Source organism: Bos mutus, chromosome 17 (assembly GCF_027580195.1).
Source record: "Bos mutus isolate GX-2022 chromosome 17, NWIPB_WYAK_1.1, whole genome shotgun sequence".
Lineage (NCBI taxonomy): Eukaryota > Metazoa > Chordata > Mammalia > Artiodactyla > Bovidae > Bos > Bos mutus.
Genome location: NC_091633.1, coordinates 60,368,783 through 60,381,834, shown reverse-complemented (window position 1 = coordinate 60,381,834; position 13,052 = coordinate 60,368,783). Strand labels below are relative to the sequence as shown.

At 43.3% G+C, this 13,052-nt stretch overlaps 1 protein-coding gene across 5 annotated transcripts in view; it reads left to right on the top strand.

The window, feature by feature from the left end:
- The window catches only part of SLC10A7 (solute carrier family 10 member 7), a 317,217-nt gene that overhangs the window by 252,710 nt on the left and 51,455 nt on the right, over positions 1 to 13,052 (top strand). For 3 of the 5 annotated variants that reach the window (XR_011467478.1, XM_070386619.1, XM_070386625.1), the window contains one exon: positions 9,137 to 9,220. The exons of the other annotated variants lie outside the window; for them this stretch is intronic. Coding sequence is in view for 2 of the 3 variants with exons in the window: in XM_070386619.1 (XP_070242720.1) it covers positions 9,137 to 9,220 (84 nt within the window). In the remaining variant the exon portion in view is untranslated. Of the gene's footprint in view, positions 1 to 9,136; positions 9,221 to 13,052 lie in introns of those variants that run through there. 5 annotated transcript variants of the gene reach the window in all.

Sequence of the window (13,052 nt, the reverse complement as noted above, 5' to 3'; positions counted from 1 at the left end):
ACAGTCCACTGGGGGGCACATTTCACTACAATTTCTGTGTGGTTTGAACAACCAGTTCAGTTCAGTTCATTCGCTCAGTTGTATCCAACTCTTTTTGACCCCTATGGACTGCAGCACGCCAGGCTTCCTTGTCCATCACCAATTCCCGGAGCTTGCTCAAACACATATCCATTGAGTCAGTGATGCCATCCAACCATCTCATCCTCTGTCGTCCCCTTCTCCTCCTGCCCTCAATCTCGCCCAGCATCAGGGTCTTTTCAAATGAGTCAGCTCTCCACATCAGGTGGCCAAAGTATTGGAGTTTCAGCTTCAACATCAGTCCTTCCAGTGAACACCCAGGACTGATTTCCTTTAGGATGGACTGGTTGGATCTCCTTGCTGTCCAAGGGACTCTCAGGAGTCTTCTCCAACACCACAGTTCAAAAGCATCAATTCTTGAGTGGTCAGCTTTCTTTATAGTCCAACTTTCACATCTATACATGACTACTGGAAAAACCATAGCTTTGATTAGACGGACCTTTGTCAGCAAAGTAATGTCTCTGCTTTTTAATATGCTGTCTAGGTTTGTCATAGTTTTTCTTCCAAGGAGCAAGCATCTTTTAATTTCATGGCTGCTCTCACCATCTGCAGTGATTTTGGAATCCAAGAAAAGAAAGTCTGTCACTGTTTCCATTGTTTCCCCATCTATTTGCCATGAAGTGATGGGACCGAATGCCATGATCTTAGTTTTTTGAATGTTGAGTGTTAAGCCAGCTTTTTACTCTCCTCTTTCACTTTCATCAAGAGGCTTTTGAGTTCCTCTTCACTTTCTACCATAAGGGTGGTGTCATCTGTGTATCTGAGGTTATTGATATTTCTCCTGGCATTCTTGATTCTAGCTTGTGCTTCATCCAGCCTGGCATTTCACATGATGTACTCTGCATATAAGTTAAATAAGCAGAGTGACAATATACAGCCTTGACGTACTCCTTTCCTGATTTGGAACCAGTCTGTTGTTCGATGTCCAGTTCTAACTGTTGCTTCTTGACCTGCATGCAGATTTCTCAGGAAGCAGGTCAGGTGGTCTTGTATTCCCATCTCTTGAATAATTTTCCACAGTTGGTTGTGATCTACACAGTCCTGGAAGCCCATCTCCCCACAGCTTTCCTCTGTGGACAATGAAAAGCTGATTTACAGTTTACTGGGGGGCACATTTCACTATGATCTCTGTGTGGTTTGAATAACCAGAACCTACAGTTGTATGTAGTTTCTATCAATTATTGGAAGATAATCTTTTGATCTAATGTTTTAAATTAGCATATAACCCAAAGAAATGTTTTACCTATTTTTCATCTTTAAAAAAATCATTTAAAGCCTGTTTTTTTCTTTGTTGCTCAGGAAAGGAAAAAGACCATGCATCTAGATATAAAAAGGATCATTTTCTCCACAAACTATACATCTTCCATGCCCATAAACCATCTTTAGTTTGATAAATGCAGCTGAATCAGTACAGCTTTTTAACAACCGTATTCTTAACTTTGATAAAAATGATAGTCATTTTCCATTGAGCCTGTCAGCTGTTATACATTTCAGCCACTGATTTTGAGTAAGTTATCAGTGCAGTTTGCATGTATCCCTGTGAGATTAGGGGCAGCAGGAATGAAAGAAGGCTGGACTGTAGTTTTAGGGAAAGATGGGAATCTAGAAAGCTTGGGGGACGGAAGCCAGGGACCCTCTCTCGTCTCCTGTGTGCATGCCTTGTCTTTGTGACGGGAAGGGGACAGTGTTTATGAGCATATCTGTGTGTGGGTACAAGAGTTAGATCCGGGACTTCTCTGGTGGTCCAGTGGTTAAGAATCAGTGCTTCCAGTGAAGTGGGTGCTGGTTCAAGCCTTGGTTGGGGAGCTGAGATCCTACATGCCTGGTGGTCAAAAAAACAAAACATAAATCAGAAGCAATATTGTAGCAAATTCAATGAAAACTTTAAAAATGGTCCATATCAAAAAAAGTAACAAAAGATGGGGATCCACTGGTAAGCAGGCCTCCTCCTCTTTCTGTCCCTTGGGGCTGGGCTTGGGTGGTGGGGGGCCGGGGAGGGACCAGAACTGGGCAGGGAGGGAACCCATCCTGCCCTCTGTGTCGGTCTGCAGTGCCTTCTTCCTGATTTCTCATGGAAGAGGTTGAGCATTCCTTCCCCTACAGTCTGAACTGTAAGTATCTATTCTTCTTTTTCTCTGAATGTGGCACTCATGAGAGCAAAGACCAGTCATCAGGGGTGAATTATTTAATACAATAATGTTTTAATAGCTGAGAGGAGACACAAATAGTCGCAGTGCCTGTGGCTAATGGATTTCCCTGGTAGGAGATAAAAGGCTGATTACACAGCAGAGCAAGTGAGGGCCTGGTGCGTTAATGACAATTTACAGGTCAGCTCACTTACAGGAGTGATTTAAACGCACCATCTGTTTTCTAACTGTAGGTTGATAACTATGATTTTACAGACAGCCGGCGTCTCTTCACCAAGAACTTATTTGTCTTTCTGAGTCTGGTTAGTCGGGCCCCATAAAATTTCACTGACTGGTCCATCCAGATTCCTTCCAAATCAAACAGTTTCTAAGTTGAATGGATTGACAGCAGCCAATCTTGCTTCATTCGACTCAGCCTTCCTCTGTCAGGTTAGAAAATTAAATGCTAATGCCCTAAAGCAGCCCTTGTATGTACCTGATTAGCTTCTTCCTTCTCTCTCTTTTTTTTTAAAAAATACTTATTTATTTATTTGGCTGCACTGGGTCTTTGTTTAAGCACACAGGATATTTGATCTTCATTGTGGCACATGGGCTCTTAGCTGTGGCCTGTGGGATCTAGTTTCCTGAGCAGGGATTGAACCTGGGCCGGATTAACTTCTTTCTGATACATATCAGATCGATCCGATCAGTCACTCAGTCGTGTCTGACTCTTTGCGACCCCATGAATCGCAGCACGCCAGGCCTCCCTGTCCATCACCAACTCCCGGAGTTCACTCAGACTCACATCCATTGAGTCAGTGATGCCATCCAGCCATCTCATCCTCTGTCGTCCCCTTCTCCTCTTTCCCCCAATCCCTCCCAGCATCAGAGTCTTTTCCAATGAGTCAACTCTTCGCATGAGGTGGCCAAAGTACTGGAGTTTCAGCTTTAGCATCATTCCTTCCAAAGAAATCCCAGGGCTGATCTCCTTCAGAATGGACTGGTTGGATCTCCTTGCAGTCCAAGGGACTGATACATATACCTCAGTACTAATCATGTACCATCCTTGAGAGAGTTAATAAAAAGTCACTCAAATAATTTTCTGAGTCCTCTGGTTCAAATCCAGAAACCTAGTTGAGAAAGGCTGCACCACCATCCACTGCTTATCAGATTCCTGCCACCCCCCTTTATCTTTTTTCCCTCCCTCTTCTTGCTTCTGCCTATGTCCCTCTCCATGAAGCCCCCCAACACACACACACACACACACACACACACACACACACACTCTCTCTCACACCCTTCTCTCTCTCACATGGACAAGGGGAGCCCAACTTTGGTCTCCATTCTTGTCCCCTCCCACCTCAGTGCTCTGTTCTTCAGTCATTCAGTTCAGTTCAGTCGCTCAGTCGTGTCTGACTCTTTGTGACCCCGTGGACTGCAGCACACCAGGCCTCCCTGTGCGTCACCAACTCCCGGAGTTCACTCAAACTCATGTCCATCGAGTCAGTGATGCCATCCAACCATCTCATCCTCTGTCGTCCCCTTCTCCTCCCGCCTCAATCTTTTAGCATCAGGGTCTTTTCAAACGAGACAGCTCTTCGCATCAGGTGGCCAAAGTATTGTGCTGTAGAAGCTAAGGATTAAGTGTGAGGCTGTGGAGCCAGCCTTCTCGGTTGAGATCGCTGCTCTGCCACTTTGGAGATATGGTGACCAAGCTGTTGGACTGTCCTGCCCCACTGTTTCCTCTTGTGAAAATGGGGGTACTAACGAGACCCACCTCAAGGGGTCACTGTATTAAGTCATTCAGCCCTAAGCTTCAGAGCCATGCACAGTCGATGTGGCTTCCCAGGTGGCTCAGTGGTTAAAAAAAAATCTACCTGCCAATGCAGGAGATGCAAGCTCCATCCCTGGGTCGGGAGATCCCATGGAGGAGGGCATGGCAACCCACTCCAGTGTTCTTGCTCGGAGAATCCCACAGACAGAGGAGCCCTGGCAGGCTGTGATCTATACCCACTCCAGTATCCTTGCCTGGAGAATCCCATGGACAGAAGAGGCTGGCAAGCTACAACTGTGGGGTCTCAGAGAGTCTGACACGACTGAGCACATCGCACGCACGACGTGCTGTACTAACTTGTGGTGGTTCTCACATGTGAACCCCAGCTCCACAGCAGCACCGGGGGGCTGGTTAGAAAAGTTCTCACCATCCTCCTTTCATCCTTCCCCCAGGTCTGCTGAATTAGAAACTCTGAACTGGTAGGTGAGGCTAAGGAATCTTGTGTGTTAACATTTGAAAACCACCACCCTAGATGTAAGAAGTAGTCACACTGCTGGGCACCTAGAATATAAACATGAAAAAGACCATGTCTCTGACCTTCAGGAACACATGGTCTACTGGGAGAGACAGATGTGTAAACAAGACCAACCAAGGATTCTGAGCAATACATTGGCAACACAGAGCCCCCGAAGAACGAGAAGCCACGTCTGCATTTGGGGAGGAGGGTTTGCAAAGAACTTCCAAAGAAGTCATGGTTGAAGTAATTTTTAGAAAAAGACTAGAACTTTTCCAGTTGTAAGTGAGGGGAAGATATCCTATAGAAAGGAGTGTGTGTGGATCCACATACAGACCTCAGCTTTGAAAAAGCAGCTCCTGGAGAGAGGATGGGTTTGGTCTTTTGTTCACTGTTGGAGCCCCTGGACCTAGAACATGCCTCTGGTTCACAGGAAGCAGCAGTAACTATTTGAAGGATTGAACACGAAGGTCTTAAATTCCTACATATTTCATTTTCACTGAAATGTTTCTTTGCAGCATGAAGTTAAAACAAATAAAGCTAATTGTGAGTTCCCTGTTTTAAAAAAACTATAGTCCTGAAAGAAATTAGCCAATGTCTGGGTTGTTTATTTCACATGCGGTATTTCAAAGCACACGTTGGCAATGTGAGACATAGGAACTTTAAGCCTGCCAGGTGGCTCAGCAAAGCCGAGAAGACTTGCTTGGCCCCAGCTTATCCCGAGCCCTTATCCAAACGTGAAAATTATTGATGCTTCTTATAAACACATTGGTCTCTGAAATAGAAACCACATGAGGTTTCCTCATTAAAATGTGAAGAACCAGCTAGCCCCGACAACATATTTCCTTCTGCTTTAGTTAAAATCGACTCTGCATGTAAAATGATTGGGTCTTGTAGTTTCCTGGTGTTGCTCTCAAATGCAGGTGCCCACTCTTTCTTCTGGCTGCCAGGGTGTACTTCATAGACCCAGAGCTTCCCCACGGGGACCACTGCACCTTCACACTGACCACAGCGACAGGTCTGGTGGCCGATTCAAAAGAAAGGACTTATGCCAAGGTAGACCCCAGGACTGAGGTTTCCTTCCTGTCAGAGCCACTTTTAAAGGGAGCCACCCTGCGGGATTTCCTCCCCAGCATCTCCACCGTACTTCGTCTGGTTTCCGTATACCCTGTTAATTACATCCCTGGCTAGCTTGCTGTAGCCTCTGATCTGACAAGGCCCCAGAGGAGGGCTGCTCTAACCTATGTTCCTAACCAAGTGGATCAGAGATCAAGGGTGTTTTTGAGGACAAAGGAACCTTGGGGATCGTGGACAACCTCCCACCCTCCCCTCACCCCCAAAGCCTTTCCCACTGTCTTCCGGAAACAAGAGGCTTCCAAACACTGAACATGCAGGTGGTCTATCACGTGATGGAGCTAGAGAATAACACACACAATATTCTTCAACACCCAAGGTGAAATGGGTTTTCCTCTACTTCCCTTTTAGATTGAATTGGGATTAAAAAGAACCGCCCCCCAAATGGACTCAGTACATGAAATCAGCTTTTAACTTTTCTCTTCATTTGATCTTTTGCTGCTCTGCAGTAATGCTTTATGGTTAAACTAACAAGCCCTCCCAGTGTGGATCTGGCTGCTGTCACAGAGCAGATTTGGCTGGAGTCGCCTGCATGTGTTTGAGAAGCACTGCCAATTTCACATCATAATGCAGGTATTAGAAGTGTTAATTACAAGTGACTTCTCAGTATTCTTGCCTGGAGAATCCCATGGACGGAGGAGCCTCGGGGCTACAGTCCATGGGGTCGCAAAGAGTCAAACATGACTGAGCGACTTCACTTTCTCTCTGGACCTCAGTTTTCAATCTTTAAAAAGAGTGAACAGGACTACAAGTCGCTTGCAGGGATCCTGTCAATTTTAGGTCTTCTCTCCACAGCAGCATTGAGGAGCTAAGGACAGGGTGGAGGAGAATCGAAGACAGCCCACCATGATCATTGCTGTGTATGTGCACGCCTGCGTGAGCTGATCCTCTCTTCCCTTGGTTCTTGTCATGAATAGATGCCCTTAGTTACTAGATGCACATTAGGATTCGTTGTATTACTAATGATAAGAAATGAAAAAAAAATAATACCAACTGATTTTGTAATGCTGCAGGATAATGAGTTTTTAGATGTACTTTAGTTTTGTGTGTGTGGGGATGTGATTTTGAATAAGGGTTTGTCCCTTTTTAGTACCCTGTGTTTACAGACTACTTCATCTGTTCGTTCTGCATGGGTTTTTGCTTCTGTAAACATATTCACTGTGCCAGTTCCTGGGATAAGCACTGGGCTGACAGAGGGAATATAACTTCATATGATTATTCATGAAAACATTTTAAAAATACATTACATAACTTAATAAAGTTGCTCTAGAAAGAGGAACAGAGAGATCACCCATGAGATTCCAGGCAAGAATGGAGACTTTTTACTTGCAGGTTATCACCCTCTACCCCACTGCCTATCTTCAAAGATTGTGAACCCTCTGGATAAAGCATTGATTGAGCAGAATGTCTTTGAACTTGAAAACTTTGTTCTTTAAAATTTATTTTTCTATTTATCCAGTGCCTCAATTTCTTTGTAAAATATATTTTTCCTTATTTTAATCCTTGCCCTCGGAGCATCCTTAGGGTTAATATTTGTGGAGAGAATATATATTTATTTGCTATGTACCTTGCACTTCAAGGACATAGTTGCTTTAAAATAGGGTAGAGTCATTAGCTTTTAATACTTTGGCTTTGCCCAAAAAGAAACATCTAATAGCTGTGTAACATTTGGGGCTTCCCAGGTGGCCCTAGTGTTAAGGAATCCACCTGCAACGCAGGAGCCAAAGGAGACGTGAGTTCAATAACATTTAACACACCACAAATCCTTTGTGATCTTCACCAGTTTCACTTTCTCTGGTTGCTTTTTTTTTAGTTTATATTGGTTCTGGAGGAAAAGGCTGGAGGCTACACTTTTTGTAAGTTAAGCTGACAGCCAGTGGTGAGTGTTGGAGGCAGTATTAAGTGAATGCAGGCCGCCGGGGGACAAGGCATATATTCTTGGTCTCTAGAGTGCATATAGATTGGGGCCAAGGATAGGGGGGCAGAGGCATAAAATGCACCAACCAGGGTGTAGAAAGGATCTTGGTGGGCTGGTTCATGCAGAAATCAGTGAAAACACTGTTCCCAGGTAACTTCATTCTGCGCTATTGACTTCAGTTAGCTAAACATTTGTTATGTTATTTAACATTCTCTTTCCTCCATCATCACTGCCTCCACATCTGTCACAAAAATTGTTTTCCAAAAGATATTTCTGAGGTTAACTAAACTGAGATAAATATGAAAATTGAGGTTTGGTCTTCAGAGGAAGGTGAAAGAAAGTTCCAAGGGCCAGGGAGATGTTGCAGAAGGGACTCATGAAAGAGATGAACGTCTATGAAACAGCTACTATTTGTCAGAAAGCAGGTTTGAAAGTTATGAGAAAGTTAGCAGGCGGACTTCCCTGTCAGTCCAGTGGTTAAGACCCTGCTCTTCTAATGCAGGGTGCAGGTTCAATTCCTGATCGGGGAGCTAAGCTCCCAAATGCCTTGGGGCCAAAAAACCAAGACGTAAAACAGAAGCAGTATTGGAAAAGGTTCAATAAAGACTTTTTTTAAAAAAAGAAAGTTAATAGGAAGGCAGCAATTCTTGGCAGTAGAGGTTAATGCGAGCGTGTGACTGTGTTCACAGAGAAACGCTGCCTTATGGTCCGGCAGTAACATGTTTATGAAGCTGAGACTGCAATCATTAGCAAAGCAGGAACCAGAAAACGAGGATGGAGTCAAAACAAGAATTATGAACAATGTTCAGGCATACCAGTTTAGGAGCGGTACATTGAAATTTTAAGTTGAAAAATAAGTTGTCTCAGGATTTCCCATTTCCAAGGTTTTGTGTAAGAATAAATTTTTAAGGATATGAGATTCATTGCCTTTGTTTTGGAGGATCAGGGGAGTTACAAACTATTTCATTTACATAAATAAAAATGTTATCTTGATAATAATGAGACATACTTATTTGGCTTAGGTATCTGCAGATGGGTAAAATAGAAATCACATAAACTATGATTACAGATGAAATATCATGCCATGTGAATATAGACAGTGTGGACACAGAATGACTTTACAATCAGAAATGTATTTAATAACAGGGCTTCCCAGGTGGCACTGGTGGTAAAGAACCTACCTGCCAAAGCAGGAGATGTAAGGTTCGATCCTTGGGTGGGAAAGATGCCCTGGAGGAGGGCATGGCAACCCACTCCAGTATTCGTGCCTGGGGAATCCCATGAACAGAGGAGACTGGCAGGTTACAGTCCATAGGGTCGCAAAGAGTTGGACATGTAATAAACCATATACGTTAATTGCAAAACAGTAGTTATTTTTCTTCAATCTTAGTCTCACAATACAAAATTATATATTAAGCTACTCAGTTTATCTTGTGCTAAATTTTGAAAATAAAAGTAACTTCACTTGCTTTTTGTCTATAGCTACCAAGTTTTTGGTACATGTGAGAGAATTCATTTATTACACTAATAAACAGTATTCTTGATAACTGATTGAAAGTAATTCTAGCTCCTCTTATATTCTTGTTTTGCAGCTTGGCTCATCGTCTTCTGTGCCTTTTACGTCTATTTTTTCTCAGCTTTTTATGACTGTTGTGGTTCCCCTCATTATTGGACAGGTAAGGTCTCCAGTTCTCTCAGCTTTTTCTTTATAGATCAAATTGTGAATTCTTATGTAGTGTCAGGACAGTTGAGAGAAAAGCTAGTCAGGGGAAGAGATGGTTAAATAAAAATCTAAGACTGTGAAACACAAGTTTCTTCAATCACGATAGTCCTATCTTTTTATTTTTTTAATGAACATCAGTCTGCTTTGCAGATAGATATATATAGGGACACCTGCATACAGTCTTGATTTTTTAATTTATCATCCCTTATTGTAACTATGTTGCTAGCTTGAAAACATCTAGTAAATCATTACCTTGATTTCCAATAAGGTGTCAGCATTTAGGACCATTTGAGGAACAGGCACCTGCATTTGACCACCTTCTTAGCCTTCTCTGATAGCAGTGATCATGCTTGTGATGCTGTAATTGATAAAACACATTTAATTCTATTAGCTCTTTAAATTCGATCTTAGAAAATGTAGTTTCCTTTATTATTCTTACTGAATTAGACTCAGAGAAGAAATTCCTAACTTCTTATAACAGGTTGATAATGAGTATATAATTCAATTATGAGCATACAAATTTAAAAACAAGGTTGTTGTTTTAATCCTAGGTAGCCACGGTAACAGCATACAGAATTTAATGTACTGCTAAAGCTAGTGAGTCTTAGCAAAATAATACATTAGAATGGTGAAGAGCCGAGACCTTGGGTTAAGAGCAACTAGACTCTGGTTCTTAGTCCTGCCTTTTATTTGCTGTGTGACCTTGGGCAAGTCATTTAATCTCCTTAGCTCTAGGTTCATAATTTATCAAATTGTATAATAACGGTACCTATCTTAAAGGGTTATTGTGAGGGTCACATGAAATATGATGCATCTTAAGTTCTTTCCCTCATGCAGCCTGATACAGGTAAGTGTTCTGTAGTTTCATCATCATTTTCAAATTCCCTGTAGATACGAAACAGGAAGTAATTCTTTGAGGCACTAGCTATTTAAAAACGGTGCATGTATAGACATGTAGTCTTGACCTGCTGTCTTACGTTCTCCGGGAAATCAAGTCTGAGACCGAGGTTTCCATGCAGGAAGTTGAATGGGGGGGAACCTTGGGATCAACAGCAGGGAGCCTAAGACAAGTGGGATGAGGGAGGGGTTGTCTGTGGTGCTGCCCCAGGGGGATCTCAGGCCAGACCCACCCCTCAGAGAGGTCCTCCCCGAGACATGAGTGCCCGGTTTTTCTCCTCTCGCAAAGAGCAGTCGTCACATGCTGCCTCCCACTCCCACCCACCGCCTCGCCCGGGAGAGGTCTACCCTGGCCTGAGTCTGCTCTCTTAGCAGCAGTTCCCGAAGAGGACCTCAGCTGAGCTGGTTCTGTCAGTCAGACTGCTCTCTGTGCTGGGACTCTCTTCCAATCTCCAGCCAGTGTCTTCACTGTCTCCAGGGTAGTCCTAAAAACAAGCCATGTTCTGTTATTCCTCTCCCCAGAAACTGCCCGTGCAGCTCCCTGTCACCTGCTCCTCGCGTGGCCCACGAAGCCCTCCCGTCTGACCCCAGCCTTCTTGTCAGTGTCCTTCACATCTGCCTTCACCATCTGCTTCACAGCTTCTCTTCTGCCCCGCGGTGTGCCCCTTCTCTGCTCCATGCCTTTACCTCCTTGTTTCCTTCCTTTCTGGCAGAAAACTCCTGCTCACCCCTAAAGACTCAGGATAGAGGTGTCCTCTGAAGCGCTCTGACACCCCGGCCCTAGATTAAATTCCGGTTCTCCCATCGTACTTGACTCATCATATGTATTAGGAGTGACAATAAGGTAGCACCCGTGAGCTTCCCAGAAGCAGAGGCTCTAGCATAAGTGTATTTAGTAGCACACTCAGCTGGTGAAGAATCCGCCTGCAGTGCAGAAGGGCTGGGTTCGATCCCTGGGTTGGGAAGATCTGCTGGAGAAAGGAAAGGCTACCCACTCCAGTATTCTGGCCTGGAGAATTCTGTGGACTGTGGGCTTGCAAAAAGTTGGACACAACTGAGTGACTTTCACTTTGATTTCCTTTCAGGAATCGGATGTACACTGTATTAAAACCTTGGCTGAAGAAAACTTTGAATTTATCCTCTCAGTAGCCCCACCAGCCATTTTCCTAAGATCTCTGGCTTCACTCAGTCCTGTCCAACTCTTTGGGACTCTTTTGCATTCCATGGGCTGTAGCCCACTAGGCTCCTCTGACAATGGGATTTCCCAGGCATCACCGACTCAATGGACATGCATTTGAGCAAATCCAGGAGATAATGAAGGACAGGGAAGCCTGGCGTGCTGCAGTCCATGGGGTCACAAAGAGTCGGACATGACTGAGCAACTGAACAACAGCCAGCTTTGCTAGAGAGAAATATATCATTGGTTCCCATCTTGTTTTAAATTCATGACCCCACATTTAAAATGTCATTCAGCACTTTCCAGACATCCTACTCAGCTTCCTTACGAGATCATTTCAGCCTGTCCTCTACTTTCAAATCCCTTTTACTTCCCCTGACACTCTCCCACTTGCCATTACCCTTGGGTCTCACTGACTTTACTTCCATTTCTGAAACCTGTCAGCCTCTGTCCTGCCTGTCCCTCTGTTTGGCACACCTTCCTACCTGTCACCTCCTCAGAAAGGCCCTTCCTCCACAGGCTAACCCATTCAGTCCCTAGCGTGTTATCCAGTTTGAACCTCTGCTTGGTATGGATCATTATCTGCTTCTTGTTTGTTTGTCATTTTTGCTTTATTTATTTCCTCAAACATGAGCTCCATGAGACCAGGGATCTTGCCTGCTGTTTAATCTCTGTTCATTTGCTCACTGACCAACCTAACCTTCGAGATACGGTCTTTGAGGGCCTCGTCAGAAGTGCTCAGCGTCCTACTTCAGAGGAACTGGTTCCTGGCAATGCAGCCTCATTTCTCAATTATAACCAGAGTTGCCATATATTAAAGTAAACATTTCCATAGATTTCTATATGCATTTTAAATGAGATTTTATTATTACCTGTTAAATAAATGTTGGGAACTAGAGAGAGAAGCAAAAGACCAGGAAGGGTGAGTTGAAAATATTTTCCTTAATCTTTTAATGATGATAAAACTTTTATCATTCTGTTTTTTATTTACATTTCTTAGAGTGGACTTTGTTTGCTTTTTGAGTGTACGTGTTTGCTCCAGACAATACTTCTTTTGGACTGAAATCATTATTGAATGACTGACACATTAGTCACAGGCGGTCTGACGTGTGACACACTGATGCACAGTCTGACACGCTGACGCGTGTGGTCTAATTCAGTCTTTGCCACTGCCTGACTATACACATGCTTTCTAGGTCTCACTTACCTCATTTGTAGAGCGAAGAGTTTAATATCTTCCAGCTCAAAGATGCCATGAGTGTGTGAGATAAGATTAGTCTTTCCATAGATGGTTGGGAGATTGCTTGCTTCCATCAGTTCTAGAAAGAAATTAAGTGTGTTATTGTAATGTTTCTTCTTTTCTGATAAAGCCTTCAATATATCTAAGTGCCTGTGACAAATACTTATTTTATTCATTAGATTTGAGAGATTTATGAATCAATGCTAATGAAATAGAATTTCCACTACCTTTGAAAAATATTATTTTAAAACAGCACACTAAACCGCACTTCAATAAGTTAATAGTAAAAAAGCATATTATTTATCACTTATGCATTTTCTAGTCCCTCATTCATGCTTTGTTTCTTAGTTTGAGATTGACTTTTCATATTAAATAATCTCCAGCTGAAGCTGCAGTTAATGTCATTAATGCTAGTAAAATTTTGCACTTATAAATTATACTAGGTTTTCATTGCTTCACTTGAATTGCTCT